Genomic DNA, 19,885 nt, shown 5'->3' with positions numbered 1-19,885 from the left:
CTGCAGCCAACAATCTGCAACTGCTGCCTTACATGTAGGCAATTCACAGAAGTAAAGCAGACTGATAGTTATAGACTTAATTTGAAAACTCGGCAGTATACTGCTCTAGTGGCTAAACTTTTATGTTTGGGGGGGAAATTGATGGAGTGGTTCACAAATACAGGATTGGAAAGAATATATTTATCTAATTTTGTCTTCAGCTATGTGCAGTGTACAACATCATATACTGTATTTAACTAAATCTAAACTTTTCCATCTTCCAGAAATTAGTGTTTTGGAAGAGAGGAAAAGTTTACTGTGGGATAACAAGTTGCTGTGCATCAACAGTTGTGATGAACACGCCATGTTGCACGCAGGCATTAGAACGCTCAATTCAGCAGAGAACCTAGCTGTCTCCTGCTGTTTGTGCCCTTCAGTAAACACTAGCGCACCTCCGTTCCCACCTCCCTGGGTGCTATGGAACAGCTGATGCACTAGCACAGTGCATCTGTGCACAACCAGTGTTAAGACAAATGGTGATAAACTGTCGAGAAGGTTGCTGTTCATTTGTGGCAACTGCCTGTGTATGCACAAGACACATGTGAATGCGTTACAGAGAGCATTACATACAAAACTGCATTCTTAAAGTGCAGTTTGCTCTTTTTAAATGTTTTATCCAAGTATAGCTATAAACCACTTTGTATATGGACTTTGAACAGACTTCCATTTGGGGTTGTTTAAGCCCTGAAAGCAAATTAATTGTGGTTTCTTCCATATGCTTTTTGAGAGCCCTTGGGATGATAAATAAAAAGTACCTTTAAGCAAGCAACTAATTTGTGACCGCAAACAATGCGCAACACTTTTGGAGGGTTGGGGGTGTCGTAATTTGAGATCAGAGCTGACCACCTCTCCCCCTTCCCCCCTCCTCCTGAAAAAAATCATTGGGCTTTGTTCAAGTCCCAGAGCTACTTAAGGATTTAGTCAGGAATGGAGGTGGGAGGCTGGCTGGCTGGCTGCAAGTGCAAGTTTGCAACGTCTAGATTTCTCCCAGTCTAGCATATGACCCCATCTTTAGTCTTAATCAGTGTTGTTTTAAACATGCTTTTTAAGTTTGGTCTGCTAGAGCAACTGAATATATATCATTATAATGAGAAATAGGTAAGTAGCTTTTTTTTTTTTAAAAAAAAAAAAAAACTTTTTTTAAGGCTTCTTTACACTTACTGCAAAAGCTTGCTGAATTAGGAGTTGCTTTGGATTTGAATAAATATAGCCTTAAGGGATTATCAGGTACCATATTTTGGTCATTCCATCCTAACTTCACAACGCAAGCTCTTCTGGATCTAACAAATACAAGTGTTTTAACTTATTTCACAGCACTGAAGCCCATAGCTGTAAAGTGGCTCTCATTATCCTTTGGCTAAAATAGATCAGCCTCCTCGCCTGTCTGTCTGCTCTCCAGCTTTTATCTTCAGCTGGATTAAACACACTTTTTAGTCCTCCTTTCTGAGAATAGGCTTTCAGTCTCCTCACTTCTGTTAGCCTTTCTTTTCACTCTTGCCAGTTATCCGTGTTCCAGAAGGATATATTTCTAAGTAAATTACATAGGCAGATGAGGTGTTACTGCCAGTTAGCAGGATAAAGATAAATGGTTTGCTGTCTCTATTGGGAAGAGCTGTCACCTACTACCATCCTTTAATTACAGGAGCTATGAAAATTAAATGTTGGATCGGTCATCCTTTGATTTGACTGGGACAGTTAGAGCTCTCCTTTGCTCATTCCCTTCCAGATATTTCTCTTCTAAAACAGAGCTTGACTATTAGTTCATAAAGCATGAACTTGCCTTTATAACTAGTGTGGTACTGTCTCTACAAAGTCACCTGAATTCTTACTAATATTCTGCTCTCCCTTGTATTGATTACATCTTTTGGGTTTTATATTTTAATTAACTGTTCAGTACCATGTCTGTACTCATGCCAAGGTAAACAGTGAAAATACTTAGGGTGAGTTTCTCAAGAGCTCTTTGAGTTTCTCAAGGTCTTTGAACTTTGAATATTAGTAGTTTTGTCTAGTCTGAGAATTGATAATAGTGTTTAAAGATTCTCTAGTTCAGGACTGCACTGATCCCTTAGACTAATAAATGGCTTAGTATTTTTTTTTCAGTCCTTTTCAATATTTATTACCCATTTGGCTGAAACTTAAAACTGCATTTTCTCTCTCATTCTTCCAGACTTATTCTGGAGTCTTGGTAGTATTGCTCAGACCACTGTTTATTGCCTGTTATGCAAGCATGCTAAACCACTAACTGGTGCAATTGTTAGAAATCTTCTGTTTTGAGTGCTCTTACGCAGAGCTTTCAGAGTTGTCAGGCATCTGATCCTCGGCAGTTCTGTGTTGGGGGTCTCTGTGGCTTGCTTTCATCTTGTTTATCCTGCCCATGCCTGTGCCCTGGTTTCCAGCAGGTATTCTATCATCCTGCTGCGCCTTAAATAACGGGATAAGAAACCCTGAAAAAAGAAACACCACCTCGACAACCTTGAGTATATTACTGAGAAAATACTTAGATCCGGGACCATTTTTGGATTTTTCAGGCTCCACTTCATGTTTCTGAGTGGTTGCTTTACTTTCATGTTCTCTTATTTTGTTAATAAACACTTAATGACTTGTTTTAACTTAGCTTGTCAGGCTTGACCTGACTCTCTGGCATCCCTTTCACCTCTGTACCTTTGACTTTCTGGTTGTTGGTGGTCTTTTTCTCATGCCTTGTAAGCACGTTATTTGATTCTTATAACCTCCCTGTATCCAGTTAAATCCAGAAAAGTTGTTCTTAAAATCTTCTACTAAGGACACAAATCCTGACAACTTCCAATTTAAAGGAAGTCTAAATTTTTTTTTTTAATGGAGATGTTTTGAGTGTTCTAATCCCAAAGGGATTAACTATATTTTACTTCTGAATAACAAACAAGTGATGGCTTGATCTACAGCTTTTTCATAGCCGGCTTTCCAACAATGCCACCGCTGCTTAGCAAAGCCAAATTGAAAATGTTCACTAACTATGAGAGTTAGTATATCTGGATACCAGCAGAATTTCTTCAGCTATTAGTGGCTTGATACCTGCAGATTATTCAAATAGCAAGTAGGAACACTGCTACTAGACTGGAAGAGAACAAACGCTTCCATTTGCTTTTTATTATACTAATGGAAATATTAGGTCTCAAATATATGAGCAAAGCTTTCTGTACTAATGCATAAACGGCATTTTGTCTTTTTAGTGATCGAAGTGGGATATTGAGATCTATTGGAGAAAGCATTCCTTGCAAATAGTGGTCATGAAGTTCCCTTCATATTAGCATAAATTAACAAAGTGTTGTTTCAGGTGTGCGTGAAAGGGCCAAATGTATTTCGTGGTTATTTGAAAGATCCAGAAAAAACAGCAGAAGCTCTAGACAAAGACGGCTGGCTCCATACAGGAGATATTGGGAAATGGTTACCTGTAAGTTAACCTGAGTAACTGAAATCTACTTCTGTAGTTATTATTGCTAATTTAACAAGTGAAGTTAAATATTTGTTATTAAACCTAACTAATTAGGGGAAGAGACAAGTCAGTTTAGGAGGAGGATAGTACTTAAAACTGGTACTGTTGTACATGAAATGAATAATGCAAAGGATCCAAGACAGTTTATCCATACAAATTAGACTACATAATATAGTAAAATACTACTAGAGCCAGAGCTCTGTGAAACTAATATGAGAAGAAAACAGGTGCTGGACACATCCAACTCTGCACCCATCTAACCTAAACTAGGGAGGACTTCAGAATAGGTACTGCTCGTGCTCCCTTTCACCCCCTCTTCCCCCCCCCCCCCCAAAAAAAAAAAGGCATAAAGATTTAAGTTTAATATTAAGCCAGAATTTAAGTGGTAACACTTCTAGTCTGTTGTTGAAGGCTTACAAATATTGCACAGTAGTCTCTGAAGTAGAAATACATAAAAGCAAACTCCTGTTAATATGTTTTAATTCTGATGTGTTACATGATGTACCACAGAGTGCTTAAGCTGTATAGACTGGTTACCATGTGAAGTGCTGCCTCTGATCAGAAATTATTTCTATCAACAGAATGGTACGCTGAAGATCATTGACCGGAAAAAACACATATTTAAATTAGCCCAGGGAGAGTACATAGCACCTGAGAAAATAGAAAATGTGTATCTGAGAAGTGAACCACTTGCTCAGGTGTTCGTCCATGGAGAGAGCCTGCAGGTAAGCATTCTTCAGGTAATTGTTAAAATGAGTGCAAGAGGGGACTGCAGAAAAGCCTTCCTTTCCTCCCTCTTCTCATCCCAACCTTTCATGGGATTGAAATCTTAAAATGTATTTATCTTGCTGTTAGACACTTTGGTGCTGAATCCAGTTTGGACACCATGAGTTGCACGTTTCTGGATTTAGTTTCAGACTGAGTGGTAGGGCGAATTAATTTTAAGTATTAATGATAATATGTAAATTGCTAACAGCATGTGGGGAAGCTCAAATAACAGTGTTCATGTTTTTGTAAGTGTAAATTGAAAAGTAGGTCTTAACAAGTGTCATTCTCTTAACAAAAGTTCAGTTCAAAAGCTTGTGTTTTTTAAAGCAGTAGAAAGCTGCTGATTTTACAGCAGGATTAGAACTGCCACCCCAAACCAGACATTGGCTAGTAAAAAGCAGACAGGAACCCAAGTTGATTTTTAAAAAATAAAAAACAAAACAAACTTGACAAAATTTCTCTTTTAGGCTTTCTTAATAGCTATTGTGGTACCTGATCCAGAGACTTTGCATGATTGGGCCAAGAAAAGGGGATTTGATGGCTCACATGAAGAGCTATGCAAAAACAAGGTGGGTCATATCTAACTAAATAGTTAGCTATTCTGCATCAACTTTGTCAAGATATAAAATGTATTATTGTCCTGTATTCACAGGACCTCAAAAAAATCATTCTGGAAGACATGGTGAGGATTGGGAAAGAATCTGGTTTGAAGTCATTTGAACAGGTGAGATGTTTAGAGCATGAAGTGTTCTGTTCTTATTAGCATCTCAAAGCAATACAATCCAGCTCTTCCAAAACTGGTTTTAATTAGCATATGGGGAGTTTTTAGGTGATGGGCTTTGTTATGATGTCTGAATATTTCCTTCCCTCCCCTTCCCCCCTCTGCCCCAGCCTTGTCTTTTTCAAAGGGGTATAGCTTGGCTAGTAACTGTTTATTTTCCAGGTCAAAGACATTGCCATGCATGCAGAAATGTTTTCTGTTGAAAATGGCCTGCTGACACCAACACTGAAGGCAAAGAGACCAGAACTACGAAAATATTTCAAGTCACAGATAGATGAACTCTATGCTAATACCAAAATGTAACTGCGAATGGATTGAGGAAAGTGGCACACATCTGAAGTCTACCGTTGACCTTCATATCTGTAATTTGACTACAGCAAACAACAGGAAGGAAACTGTGCAATCATTAACTTGTACAAAAATGGGTACTTGCCATAGGAACGCTGAAGAAATGGAACACTGCCTTACTGTCAAGTCGTGTTGCATATTGTTTTTATGGTGACCTACAATTTCCAAAAAGAGCCTTAACTATAAATGGTAACTATGTGTAAGTTATTTAAGATTTACTTGGCCAAAAATGGGACTTCCTTAACCAAGGAGCTAAGGTTTTTCTTATTGCCAGCATGTTTGCTGTCTGCAGTATCTTGCAGTTGTCAGCCCTGAAAGGATTTGGCAGGTTTGAAAATGCCTCTAGGTATCTTGCATCCTGGGAAGGATTAGTTAATCTGTAAAAACACAGTTGTATAGCTGGTATTGCATCTTGCCCCAGTTAGTATTAGGGCTAATGCAAGTGACTTTCTCTCTTCTATGTCCCTTCTCAGCCAGTTCTGAGGCTTACTTTTGTAAGGTAGAACTCAGAACTTCACTTCAAAGGAGACTCATTCATGTAAGCTCTCCGGACTTGGTCTGCACTTGGTTCTCCTGCACTAGGAGTGCAGATGCAGTTATGTAAGCAATGCAGCCTTTGCTACATTAACACAGTTACAGGGCTGGCATCCCTCTGGAACTGAGTAGATCCTAACTCTGGCAAGAAAACTAGAGATCTAAAAATAAAACTATTCAAGAGGCAGGGCTTTGCTAACAGTCAGGTAAACATGCACCTGTTCTAGCCACTTGTTGCCCTGTGATGAACATGCATTTTAAATTGTGTTATTTTAAATGTGCCAGGTCCTCTCTAAGCAGAATAGCTTCTGATGTAACCTGAGGTTTTCTGTGCTTAATGAGCCACTGAGTATTCTTCACTAAACTAGGTCAGGTAGAATGTTTCTGCCTGATGCTCTGCAGCAATTGGAAGTATTCAAATATGCCAACAGAACTGTGTGTTGGCACAGGGTAGCTATTTGTTCAGGGATAAAAACCTAATTCCCACATAAAATACAAAATGACTAGTCTACCTTTTGTTTGAGAATCAGCAGAAATAAGCCTTATTACAGCATAAGTCTATCTTTAACAGAGTTGGTTTTGCATTAGCGTTCATTGCTGTTTTTTGAAAACATGGGTATATGTAAAATACAAGCACAACAAGGTTTGCACTAAGATTTGTGTGTGATTGTAATGCACTACTCTGTAGCGTAATTTCATACATGTGTGCACTTGAGGTACACAAATCCAAGTCAACTGTTAGAGCGGTAGTTTTACATTGGAATTAATGTTTGCTTAGTGTTGGCTATTTCTATGTTTTATAAAACCAAAACAATTTTCAAAACCAATGAAGGAAACCAAAATAAATAAATATTTCTGCATTTCAACTCAGTGACGTGTTTGTTTATCAAGGAAAGATGCTGCTGACTAACAACCTGAGGTGTAATTTGGTAACTCTGAAAAGCTGTGAAACTCCACTACTACAAACATATTACTTAATGCAGGGTACATGCTGGTTGTTGACAGTTTACATTTGAAAGGTAACTTTCTGCTTTGATCTGATATTTATGTATAAATTATTTCTTGGACAGTATCTGTAAGAAGGGGATGCTATCTGTAGCCTGCTTCATCAGTGTGTGGTGGGAGTTTTTTGGTGGGTTTTTTTTTTTTTTTGGTCAGTATGGTTTCTGACAATTAGGTAGTGGTATTAACTTAATCATAAACAAGTGAGGTTTTGTTTGTCTGAGGGTTGTTTTTTTTTTTGAGTGAAATCTGAAGTTTTCTCATTCTTAAGCAGCTTGTTCCTGTGGATTACCAACCTTGAGGTTTCAGCCCTCTGGAACAGCTGCCTGGACCAACTCCAGACTGCTGAACTCCAGTGCAGGACTGAGCCGTGCCGCCCCTGGAGCGCTGGGGGCTGCAGCAGCAGGAGGGAGCACTACCAGCAGCAAACCACGTTCCAGCTCCGTGCTTACTGCTACTGAGTTTAAAATGCTCTTGCTGCCTTAAAAAAAAATCTACTTGAGCTGTGACAGAAGGTGGCATAAAGCTTATTTTGTTAGACTCTCACTTGAACAAAGCAATAAGCTGCTGTTGCCCCCTGCCCCCAAGAGGCCCGACGTCTTCCTCTCCGCGTCCCCGCGAGGCCCCAGACGCGGGCGATGGGCGGCCCCGCTGCCGTGGGGAGAGGCCGTAACTGGCGCTGTCGTGCCGGGGGCCGCCCGGTGGCGCCCGTTACCACGGCTGCCTCGCGCCGGGACCGTTACGACGTCACCAAGCCTCCAACCGCCGCCGCCCGCGCAGCTGCTTCCTCCCCGCCGCCAGGCGGTGCCGCCTCGGCTCGGCCAGGGCCGCCTGTGCCCTGAGGGAGGGAGGCGGGCGCCTTGGCCAGTGGCGTCGTCCCTCTGCCAGAGGGCGCCGAGAGGGAGGTTCATCCCTTCTCCTTCCCCGCCAGCGACGTGGGCGGGCCCGGCAGCCCGCTTTGACTCGCGGCGGGAAGGCGGCGGCGGCGCTACCGGCCGATGAGTCCGAGGGAGCCGCGCCGCACCGCACCGGGCGGCGGCTCGAGGCGGGGGGAGGGGAGAGGGGCCGCCGGGAGCTGGAGGCCCTTTGGGAAGCGGGCGCGGGGCGGCGGGGGGCCCAGTCTCCGGCTGGGGCCTGTGGCAGGCGGCTGTGCTGTGGGCTGGCTCTAGGCCGCCCGTCGTTACGAAATAAAAGCGCGAATAGCAGCGTGCTTTGTCTTTTTAGTAAGTACGTCTTGTTCCTGGCTTCTGCACGCTGTTCCAAGCGTCAGGCTGACCGTATGTAATCAGTTTGGCTACTCGAACGAGAAGGTGCACTGAATGCGTTGAATTAACACACATGTCCTCCTCTTCCCCCGGCAGGTATCAAAACAAAGGAAGTGGGGTTGTTCTGGGCGCTCTTTTTTAGTAACTTTTTATCTTCAGTTGTATATTGAACGATATACGTGTAATAGCGAAATGTCCTCAAAGAAAAAAACGAAGAGAAATTCCAGAAGTAAATTCAATGTAAGTTTTGTTGCTTTGAGCTTAATTAGAACAGCAAAGTCAAATGTGCCATACCCTTATGGCATCGATTCTGTAGGCTGATAGGCATATGTTAATGCAAGGCTTTGCTCACACTGAAGTTGGGAACTTTCTTTTGGAATATGTATTGTTGCAGGTCTGGGGTGTATTTTTTTTTTCTTTTGGAGATAGTGCATCGTCAGGCAAAATGTGTCCTTGGTTTTCAAACCAGCAAAAATTTGGAAATAGTTGTGTAAAAGTAAAGAGAGCAGCTCAAAGAGCAAATATGTGATGCGTCTATCTTCAGTGCCATAACAAAACTCTTGAGGTGCTGCTACCTGACTAACTTAGACAAAGGTGGAAACTTATGCATGTATATGGATGAAAGAAAACATTGCTTAATGTCTGAAAAGAAATAGGCCACAGATCACAGAAACTAGTTACTGGAGTGCTATAAGATTTTTAGGCTTATACATCTGAGTTTTTAAAATAAGGTAAAGCTCATGCTACAGCGTAATACAAGACAGCAGGCTATACCAGTTTTATCCGATCACTTCTCTTACAGAAAAAATGTAGCTTGAAGCAAAAATGTGTAAGTATGCCTCAAATACTTTATGTTGCAGCTCAGTAGTCAACGTGGTCCAAGTTAAGTGTATTTCTAGTCAAAAGGTCTTGAAACGTGTTGTCATATTTAATGTATCTTGCACTCAAAAAGCTGGATATTGATTTAATACCCACTCAGGACTACAAAGTTGGGTCCCATTCTCGAAGGAAATTACTTCCACCTGAGGAACCAGATATTTCAAGGATATTGAAGGTAGCAGAAACCGAGGAACTTGGGGAGCCTGATGATTCATTTGGTTAGTATTAACATAAATATCACGTAATGTATGATTTTCCTGAACTAACCATATGTGCAAAATATCTCAACGTTTACCTAGGAAAAGGTATTGTTTCTTTGCCAAGGAAATTACGGGGAGGAGAGACAGCAAATATTTTGTGTGGGGTTTTTATATTTTCTTATTTAGGAAGTAACCAGAATAATGCAGTAATAAGTGCTGAGAAAAAAATTGATGAAAAATACTGGCTATTCAAATTGTATAGTCTGAGCTCCAAAATTTTACGTAATGTGACATTGCAAGCCTGTTAGAATTTGCATTTAAGGAGAAGGTTCCATTTCTTCAGTTAATCTTTGTTAGATGCTGCAAATTGCGAAGTGAAACTTTTGCTATTCTAAGAATATATATGATAGCAAACTGAAATGTTCACAAGGATGTTGTCCTGCCACTTTCAAATGTCACTTACAAAGAAAGTTTTAAATCACAGGAACATACTAGTTCTGATGAAGTATTAAAACCACTTCCATACTTCATATTGGACTCATGCAATGAGGCATCTGTGTGCTGGCGAATCCCTTAATTTAGGTGGAGTGGGACCCTCTGTGTATGTGTTGTCTGTATTTGTATATCTTGTATTTCAGTGGCAATAAGAAATCTTTGAAGAGCCGCGTGATTAGAAATTGTCGAGAAAATGCTAAGAGCTACTTCTCAGCTGTGATATTTATTACTCTTTGTAAGAAAATCATAGAAATACATATGCAAATACCAGAGAAAGCATTAAAAAACAAACTGTAAAGTAAGACATAGCAAAGGGGGGTGGCATGAGGAAAAGCTGCAAAATGGAAAGCTCTTCTTTTTCTCACTTCTATGGTATGGATTAACAACTAGAAAAAGGATGATGCTCATGTAAACTAACACTAACTTTTCTTGGCTGTGTACATGAGAAAAAGAGCAGCCTGCTATGGAAGGCAAACAAAGGTTCTTGGAGTTTTAAGCTATCATGGTGGTTATCTGCAAGAACTCGACTTTTACAAGCTTTCTATAGCATCTGTTGACTGTCATCTTAGAGATTTACTTAGAGATTTTAAAAATTATTGAAAGAGAGAAAAGTTAGAATTTAGAGTATGACTATACAGGAGATTGATACATGTTATAGCAAAGAGAGAGACTTTAAACCAACTGCACAAAATACTTTGCTTGCTATATGGCATATGTGCATGCTGAGTTTTCATGCGCCTCTGCCCTGTGTTTGTAAAGGAATAGCAGGTAGATAAACATGTAAACCGTGAAGCTTTTTACTGTGTGTTTTATAAAATGACTTTTTTTCCTACTCTTCAAATAATACTTTTAACACGACTTCATTTGTAAGAGCGAGCAAACCACACAAATTTTAAGGAAATGTTGAATGGCAGGCAGTGCTATTATATCCATACTCTTTGCCTGAACAGGTGGGAACAACTTTCATACTACTTATTTTCTTCCCTTTATAGATCACCCTTTGCACAGTACTGCTGTGGATGCTTATGGAGAAGAACATTCAGAGAATGAGTCACTTAGTGATTTGTCAGGTCTACAGAGGAAAAACACAGAAAAAAGGTTTAGTGAAAAAAACAATTGCCACCCTTTAATTTAATTTTTTGATTTTTCAGGTTAAACGGGGAAAACGTTCTGTTTGTCAGGTTTCACTAACTGCTTGTTAAACAGATATTTGTTAACATAAAACCTCCCACGTGACAAGCCAAAAGTGAAAGCGGGATTGGGGAATGAAAAAAGATGTGAAAATAATTTAGGGCCTGTCTGATGTAAGCGATATATTAACTTTCACATTTAAATAGTTGCTGTGCATTTCTGAATGAAAGGATTGCATTGGATCTAGTGAAAGGATTTAAAAAAACCTTTATGAGGTATTACTTAGTCCTCTGAATGCTGGTGTCTTTAAGGTTTAAAAGTAGAAAATATTGAAAAATAGATAAACTAATTTACTTTGTTAGATATAGTTTAATTGGTTTAAAAAATTGCCTTTTAATTCAAGGTTTTTAATGCTTTGTATGTATTAAAACAGACTGGCTTAAATCTGAAGTAATTTTTACCTGAATGAAGTAACAAGACAACAATAATGCTTGTATGAAGATGTTTCTCCCCTGCTACACACCCCAAGGAAGCTTTCTGCGTTCCTCCTAAAGTCCCCTATATAGTAATTTTGACCCTGTTTCTAAGTTTCAACTCTAAACAACATGGCTGTCTTAGTGCTCAGTTAGTACTGGCTTTCTAAATTGTTCAAAGGGTTGCTGGTGAGGGATAAAGATTCTATTCCCTTTATATGCCCTTTGCAGCTTTTTATGTGGTTGATTTAGGAGCCACAAACTGACTCTGACACAGCAGTACGCTAGTCTTCCCTAGAACCTAGGATTTTGTTGTTTATATGGTTGAAGACCATTCTTTCTAGGTGTGTAATAGGTTTACATGTCAATTTTTTTCTCTAGTAAAAGAACGCATCACTTGAAAATGTCTGAAGATGATATTTACAAATTCAAGACAGGTGATTCTGAAGATGAACCCCTTAAGGAGAATATGGTATTGAAAAAAGTCGCGTGAGCGTATCAGTCAATTTAGTTTTAACTTAGTTCATGCCTCCCTTGCATTAGATGTGGGGGAGAGCGGAAGACCTTTTATTTATTTCTTAGCATTTCCTTAGTACTTAGTCTTGATTGTATCCTGAATAACTACTCCTCAAAGTATTCCTGTGAGATGGCTAAGTATTGAGTAAAACGCTTAAAGCTAGGCTGGCATGCCAGCAGGGAATATAATAACCAGCTGTTCTGGGTCCTGCAGTCCATTCGCTTGCTTATAGTGGAATGTGTTCTTTTTTTCTTTCAAATAAGTATATTTATATCTGGAATGTATGTTCTTAAAGAATGAAACACTAAACGGAGTATAAATTCCTAGTACTTGTTCAGTATTGAAGTTAGAACATATTTATGAGATGATTGAATTTTTAATTGATACGATTAATTTTGAATATATGTTGGAGTTATTCAAAACTGGTGTTTTTTCATCTGAGTGTTTTTACCACGCTTAAGACTGTAAGTACTGTAAAATGTTTTCGGCCTGCTTAGCTTGCAGACGTACAGAGAAAGAGCACTGATCTGCAAACTTCAGAAAGTAGGCCCGTGATATAAGAACCTAGGCAGCAGTTTGCATAAAAGCCTCTTTTTGATATGTTGAAGTTCTTTGAAATTGTTGAAATTCATGTCATAAAATTCAATACACAGTGTTAGTCTTTCATCAGTAAACTGCAGGTATGCAGCACTATTGTAGAGTTACTGCTGGTGTCTTGGAAAGTACTCAAAGTAGAGAAAGAATCAGGACAGGTGTAGGTGAAGAAGAAGGTAAGGAGGAGCTGTTAATCAGAGAACTCTTAATGCTGGGGGTGATCACACCTTTTTATCCTCATATTAGACAAAATGTTTCCTGCTGAGAATTGTTTAAAAATGTTAATGTTAGCTTGGAATTGTTCTCCGCTTAGGTATCGAGACTGTCCAAGACCACTGTAATGAAACCGAAGCTACCATCTGCGTTGACATCAAGGAATGGTGCTTCAGCAAACAGTGAACTGGGTGAAAAGAAAAAGATGAACGTCCAAAAGGTGAAAGTTGTTCCAAGTACAGATTTCTCCAATAACAGAAATACTTCCAGGATCTGATTGTTCCTTAATCGGTAGTGTGCACGAGAGGAAGAGAAGAGAGGAGTGGCTTTTTAGCCAGAGCAAGGTAAAAGGAAGGCTGAATTGAGAGGCATTATGCTCCTTAAGGTGTTCCTCCTCCTGTGTGATCAATGCTGACATGTCAGTTGGTCAGTGCAGCCAGGCAGCTGCTGCCCCTTGGCGATGTAATCACTGTGCTGCGATTCTGTTGAAATAGGTCTAAGCAAACGTTACTAAAATTTTGTTCGTGTTGTTCCTACTTCTACCTAACTGCCGTCTTTCAAAATTTTAGATGAGTGAAACTAATTCTTATTTTTTAAAGTTAACCTGCATTTTATGTCACAGAAGGCTCAGAATACTACTGAACTCCTAGAGAAAAGGAAGAAGCGGCCTTCAGAGAAGAGTGCGTTAGTTCCTTGTGGTAAATTGGACTTTTCATAACTTCTGTGTAGCTTTTGGTCATTAATGATGAATACTTTTGCAGAAGTCAGTGGTTTCAGTTTCTGGTAGGCAGCAGCATACTGCTTCTAGAAATGGGAGGTTTCAGTACTATTTTGGGTTTTGACACCTGTTAGTGGTGGTTAATTGAGGGGCTAGTGTGCCGTAGAGTTCTGATGCCTGTGGTTTGCATCCCTGGCCTTGCCTGTTGCCCCCCTGGTGGGGTAAGGCCAAGGCATGTGTTCTCTCTTACATACAGCCTGGCCTCCTCTGAAAGGAAATTTGGGTTCATGGGTACAGAGCAGTAATATACTCCAGTATGTCCCTTAGCCTGGGTGACTGGAGCCCCCAGGACACTCCAAGGTGTGCATCTGCCTTACTAAGTAGATGCAGCAGCTAACACTAAAGACCTCTGAGATACAGAGCTTCAGCTGTGGCCTTTTGGGAGAAGGAGAAACTCTTTTTCAGATGTCCTCTTGCTTTGTTTGGATTTTGCCCTGTTACATTCAAGTACCCAGCTTTCCCTCTGGGCATGTGTGAAGAAATATGTTTTAACTTTTTGTGAAATTAATTAATTTTATTGCAAAATTTAAAGAAACATTTGCTATGTAGCTTTTTTGAAGCGTATATGGTATTAATGTGAAATTTGTACAGGTGTAGTATACTACTCGTGATTCCTACTACTCATGATTCCTTTGAGTAAAGCAGGTTGCCCAAACTCAGGCTGATAGCCTTTACAGGGCAAACAGCTAAAATCTGAAGTATACTATGTTCTTTATCAGTTAGTGTAGTGAAATACTCCTAGACTTTCTTACTGAAGTGGTGAAAAATTGAGAAATAAATTGTACATGATGAAAAGTTTTAAAAAGTTATTTTAATAATGGGCACATAATTTTTCTATTAGTTTAGAACATGTACCTGCATTGTGTAATGTGTTTGTTTATTCTGTTATTATAGTTGATGATAGCCCAGGTTCTGTACAGGTTTGGTGTCCCAAAGGGCTGAAGAGATTTCCTAAAGATATTACAGAACTGGATGTTGTTCTTGCTGAATTTGAGAAGATAGCAGCAGATTACAAGTAAATATTCTGTGGCTGAGTATTCAGTTTTTGAAACAAAATAAATGCCTTTTTGCTAGTGGCTTGTCATTTAGGAAGTGACATATTGAGTAGTGATAGTCTGTTGTTATTTTAATGATAGTCAGATTTCTGTGATGCGAATGCTTTTTAACATGTGATCTTAGGGAGCTGGTCTCCGAGGATTTGATGTTTTTCTAAATGTGAGAACAACATATCTCAACTGATATTTCCCAGTAGAGAAATTAGGTTATTGCTAGTACTTAAAAGAGCTGCAGTTGCCTGCTCTGCTGAAGACTTAACATTGGATTTTATTGATATTGTTACTCAAAGGAATGTTTTCAGAAGATTTCTCCTTTACTAAACCACATGGGTTTGTTTTATCCCTCTTAACTTCTCCAGACAAAGAGTAGACTCTAAGATTTGCAGAAAAGCTATCGATGGCTTCTGTTCCGGTTTCAAGGACCAAATCACTGATCTTGTAAGTACACAGTTAATAAGAACAATTTTGTGGCAGTGATTATAGGGCTGCATATTACATTGTGGTTGAATGCCTATGCTTTTTTATTGTCCTTTACATGCATGTGCATTTTAGAATACTTCAAAATTTGTATCACTTGTCAGGTTAAACAGTTAAAAAGCACAATTAGTTGTGTGTGGATAATGACTTGCTGCCTCTGTGCTGACTTTCATGAGAATTGCATTTAGACAAAACAGTGCTATCATGCAAGTACGTTGCAAAGTTTTCAGTGTTTGAGAACAGGGAACTATCCAATAATCTTGAAGTGTTTGTCATATTGAAAGCACTGTGCAGTAAAATTGGAGATTTGCGTAATGTGAATAAGTGAACAGCTATGTAAAGCATTGCTTTAAAAGCTCATGGGTTGGATTTTTCAGAGGTTGAGTATTCACCCTGTATTACATCTCAGCCACTCTTGTGTGTAGTAGCCTGACTGCAGGACTCTTTCAAGAGGCCTCTAGCATATGGGTCATGGAGAATAATCTGTCCTAGATAACAGTTCAGACCTAAATGTAAAAGGCCCAGCTGGGAAGACAAAGAATTCTTCTCAGCTCATCACAATAAGTTAAAGAAATTTTGTAGGAATTCAACTCTGTAGGAGCTGCCATAAGTAAAATAGGTAGATTCTAAAACTGTAGTTCTGTTTTAAATGATTTATTAAAACAAGTTTTAGAATGACTAGTTTTATACATTATATGTAAAGTTAAGGAAGAGATAAGCTAGAGAGTATTACTTGCACTAGCTGGTGCAAGGTGACTCATTTTGTTAACAGACTTCCTCTGGCATGGAGAGAGGGGAAAGAATTGATACACAATTGATAAGCTTGTGATTGAACCAGAGTTTTTTAGGTGGCTTTTCGTATTATTCCAAAGTAATTCTTGCAGCCAGGTTTTTAGGAGGATAGAGAAATGGGCGTCTGCAGTCCATCTGTGATGTTTCTTTTTCTCTATAGATAACAGAAGTCCAGGAATTAAAGAATACGAAGAGAAAAAATGCTAAGGTAAATACATATTTGAAAGATGTGCTATCACTAGAGTGAATGTACAGCATACAGAGGTGAGTTGTTAAAACTTTAAGGTGACTAATAAAACAATTCATCAGACCAGTGCACTGTGCTAAGCGATAAGTTGCACGAGTAAAGGGCAGAGCACCACCAGAGTTTTTTGCAAAGATTCTGAGGGAATATGATAGACCACAAACTATGTATAAATCACTGTTATACTGATATAAAAAGAAAACACATCAGGACGTGTAGGCACACGAACGACTCCTCTTTCAGTAAGCGCTGGTGAGGCCTCTGGAGAGTCAATTACTATTGGGAGCTAACTTTCAAGAAACATAAACGAACATAGGAAAGTCCAGAAAAGAGCAGCAAAGGTGGTTGGAAGTCTAGAACTTACAACCTGTGAGGAAAGAACTGGATTGTTTAGTTGAAAGAAGAAGGCTAAAGGAAATAAATTGCTTAAATATATGAAATATTTTTACATAGAGGAAGGCGATAAAGAGTTGCAGCTCATTCGGAGCAAGTATTAATTGACTTAAAATGCAACAAGGGAGATCTAGGCAGTAGGAGGAACTAGTGCAAGAGCAGAAAAGCACTGCAGGGGCTTAATCAGAAAAGTGGTGAATGTCCCTCAGTGCAGATGCTTAAGAGCAGGTTAGGTGTTTCTGCTGGAAATATGGTTTAGGTATGCTTGGTCTGTCTTGAGGGAGTTGGCCAGAGATCTTCCTGAAGTGCCCAGAGAGGCTGTGGAGTCTCCATCCTTGGAGATACTCAAATTCAACTGGACATGGTCCTGGGCAGCCTGGTGTTGGAACAGATGATCTCCAGAGGTCCCTTTCCAAATGTAAGTCTGTGAAGAGCCTTCAGACTCTGTTGTAATTAGAAGCATGAAAGAACAATTGGACCAAACATATAAGATTGAAGTTTCTACTTTATTTCTTGAATGTACGGTTTTTTTTTAGATTATTACGCAATTTTAACCTATTCAGTAACCACATACAGCACACTCTCTCTTCAGTAAACAAGTGAAGTCAACTGAGAGCTTACTCTGGGAGGTAGCATTTGATAGGCCAAAGGTAAAGTCCTAAAAGTCTTGTTAATTTGAGGTAGTAAGGTAAGTTACCCTTAGAATGAAAGAGTGTACTCTTTCATTAAAATGAAAATTTTAATATGCATTTAGCATTCTCATTTTAATATGCATTTAGCATTAACCGAGAGTTATCCTTGTTTTGCCCCTCTTACACATTTGTTTTACACTAGCAACTCAGATTTACAGTTGCTAAATTTAAATTTATAGCAAGATGTTAAAAAAAATTGGATATCGTATCAAAGAAGACTTAGCTTTACTTAGTTCCTTAGTTATGGAATCCTATTGAACATACATTCATATTAGTATGCATTCTTAAAAAAACCCAGAAAACCTGCTGGAGTTAGCATGTTTGCACTCAAAAAGCCACAAACTCCTTTTGTATACTTGTAAAGCCAGTGGTCCTTGAGAGAGCTGTGGATGGAGATAAGAGTTTTGACACTGTAAAGCTCTTTGAAATTATTATTTTAGCTGTTTTAAATACAGTAGTTTATAAAGCCTGGTATCTTGGAATCTTCCATACGTAGAATCAGAAGCATAAAACACAAAAGAAAAAAAAGCCAATGACGTTTGTTTGCTTTTGAAGTTCTAGAAAGTTTTCAAACACTTTTCTCGCTAATTGTTACAGGTGATAACGGACATCAAAAAGAAAAGGCAGCGACTGTTGCAAGTCAGAGAAGAGTTAATGGGGTATGTTTCTAAAAATGTGTGATAATAGCCTGAAGAACTCGAGGAGTCTGGTATTTTAAAACTCAATAACTTTTGTTCTCTTATTTTACTTTGAAACTCTGTAGTCCTGTTTCTCTGTATCACTTTCTGTATTATCAGTAGCTCAGAATAACCTTTCCTTTCAATTGTTCAGTTGCTTAGGTATAGTCATTTTCACAAGCTCTATTCGCTTATCTTGGGTTTGTATTTTACCTTCACTATTGGGTTTGTATTTTAGATGATTATGTTCGTAAGAAAAACACTAATGACATTAATTGAAATTGCCAAAGTGATGAGTCAGAAGTTACAACGGTACTGGGGTGAGTTTTGTTCTTGTGGGTGGGAGAACGTCTTTCACTTCTTTGCAGTATGGCAGGGATACCTTTGGATACATGGTATCTCACTAAGCCATATGATTCCCCTTCTTGAACTTGGCACTAATCTTAAGTATCGTTAAGATACAAAACACAGAAACTTAGAAAAAAATGTTCCTTGGAAGAACTAGTCACAGAATCACATAATCGTTTAGGTTGGAAGGGGCCTCTGGAGATCATCTAGTCCAACCTCCCTGCTCAAGCAGGGTCACCTAGAGCATATTGCCCAGGATCACATCCAGACGGCTTTTGAATATCTCCAGCGAAGGAGACTCCACTACCTCTCTGGGCAACCTGTTCCAATGCTCTGTCACCCTCACAGTGAAGAAGTTTTTTCGTCCCCAAATCCAGTTCGGTTCTAGTGACAAGCTTTGTATTGAAGCTGCGTATCGCATACATACTAACTCTGTAGGGAAGCATGGATTTGGATCCTTGAAGGCATGTGAAGTTCTTTCTCTTTTGCCATGTGAATCTTGATGTCTTTGCAGTACTATGGACCAACTTCACTAGAAGGAGTAATTAAAGGTATCCCTCAGGAGTATGGATTTGAACCACCTCATGCTGCAAGCTGTCTTCACTTTTCTCATATGTTGTGCTTTAACTATTTGATCATTCTTTTAAGAAAGCTTTTCTGTGGCCACACTATTAAGTGAAAATAGCTGTTGCTGTACAGTTTTGTGCTATGCTAATCATGGTCTGAACACAACCTGATGGATTGAGCGCTTCAGCTTATTTAGGCAGAGGAGTATCTAGTTTAGAGATTCTGAATATGCGTTACGATAAGTACTGAACAGCTCAGCTTACAAACAAACATATGCAGAAGCAGATTATCAGGTATTTAAGAAGAACTTCACAGGCAAAATCCTGAGTGACTGGAGATACTGTTAGACTCAGTGAGATGTGGGAAAACCAGTTTGTCTTACTAACGTATGCTTAACATTTCTGACCACCCTCTTAAGTCTTCTTCAGAGGAAGTATGTTCACAGTAATTCATGAAGTAAATGCTCAAATATGGTCATCAAAGCATTGATCTTTTCAGAACTGAACCACAACTGAAACAGCTGCAAAGAGAATATGCTCAGTTACAGGAGAGGAAATCTTCCCTGAGGCATGCAGCTCAATTCCTTACTGATTTAAAAGAGCTACAGCAAGACTGTTTGGATTACAGAGAAGAAAACCCTACAGAAAAAGTGGTAGTAAGTAAAAATTCTGCATGTGTTTCCAAACTGTTCTGGATCAAACCCTCCTCCTCCCCCCACCCCCTTTTTTTTAATGGATTGACACGCACTTCTGTTAATAGTTAACGAAATATCACTATTTATTTAATATATTTGTGTGGAAGCAATTTGAGAATCACTGTGCTAGGTGTATGGCAGTGACTCATTCACTTTTGGCTCATGTTAGAAACCAAATTATTTCAGAGAGATTTCTGAAACCTTTATGTCTATGTCCAGGAATTGAAAGGACATAGGAACATAACCATCATCCTCAAGTATGACACTTTTTACAGAAATTGAAGATTAGCTGTAAGAAACAAGTCACTTTATTGGTGTTCAAAGGCAGGGACAGCTCTGGTACTTGCATATTTGTTCTGCAATGTGTTTAATGCTCAGCAAGACCAATAGTTACATTTTATCATTAGATTAATTTCTTATATAGATCTGGAACTTCTTCCCCTTTTACGGTGGCTGT

General features: G+C 39.2%; 2 protein-coding genes across 27 annotated transcripts in view; both read left to right on the top strand.

Annotated features, from left to right (window-relative positions):
• ACSL1 (acyl-CoA synthetase long chain family member 1) overlaps positions 1 to 6,808 on the top strand; it is an 82,800-nt gene extending 75,992 nt beyond the window's left edge. For all 19 annotated transcript variants that reach the window (XM_068942661.1, XM_068942651.1, XM_068942656.1 and 16 more), the window contains 5 exons: positions 3,353 to 3,469; positions 4,093 to 4,236; positions 4,747 to 4,848; positions 4,932 to 5,003; positions 5,223 to 6,808. In XM_068942661.1, coding sequence (XP_068798762.1) covers positions 3,353 to 3,469; positions 4,093 to 4,236; positions 4,747 to 4,848; positions 4,932 to 5,003; positions 5,223 to 5,363 — 576 coding nt within the window. In that variant the 3' untranslated portion in view covers positions 5,364 to 6,808. The remainder of the gene's footprint in view (positions 1 to 3,352; positions 3,470 to 4,092; positions 4,237 to 4,746; positions 4,849 to 4,931; positions 5,004 to 5,222) is intronic.
• A 939-nt stretch (positions 6,809 to 7,747) lies between these two features.
• Positions 7,748 to 19,885, top strand: part of CENPU (centromere protein U) — a 12,570-nt gene continuing 432 nt past the window's right edge. The window contains exons 1-12 of one of the 8 annotated variants that reach the window (XM_068942625.1): positions 7,748 to 7,849; positions 8,306 to 8,449; positions 9,189 to 9,306; positions 10,776 to 10,881; positions 11,769 to 11,859; positions 12,812 to 12,931; positions 13,337 to 13,409; positions 14,384 to 14,504; positions 14,904 to 14,982; positions 15,974 to 16,021; positions 17,740 to 17,801; positions 19,233 to 19,389. In XM_068942625.1, coding sequence (XP_068798726.1) covers positions 8,402 to 8,449; positions 9,189 to 9,306; positions 10,776 to 10,881; positions 11,769 to 11,859; positions 12,812 to 12,931; positions 13,337 to 13,409; positions 14,384 to 14,504; positions 14,904 to 14,982; positions 15,974 to 16,021; positions 17,740 to 17,801; positions 19,233 to 19,389 — 1,023 coding nt within the window. In that variant the 5' untranslated portion in view covers positions 7,748 to 7,849; positions 8,306 to 8,401. Of the gene's footprint in view, positions 7,850 to 7,876; positions 7,947 to 7,986; positions 8,172 to 8,263; positions 8,450 to 9,188; positions 9,307 to 10,775; positions 10,882 to 11,768; positions 11,860 to 12,811; positions 12,932 to 13,333; positions 13,410 to 14,383; positions 14,505 to 14,903; positions 14,983 to 15,973; positions 16,022 to 17,739; positions 17,802 to 19,232; positions 19,390 to 19,885 lie in introns of those variants that run through there. The other 7 variants (XM_068942622.1, XM_068942624.1, XM_068942621.1 and 4 more) reach the window with 7 other exon arrangements.

This window comes from Struthio camelus, chromosome 4, assembly GCF_040807025.1.
Source record: "Struthio camelus isolate bStrCam1 chromosome 4, bStrCam1.hap1, whole genome shotgun sequence".
NCBI classification, from domain to species: Eukaryota; Metazoa; Chordata; class Aves; order Struthioniformes; family Struthionidae; genus Struthio; species Struthio camelus.
This window is presented reverse-complemented; position numbering and strand designations above follow the sequence as displayed.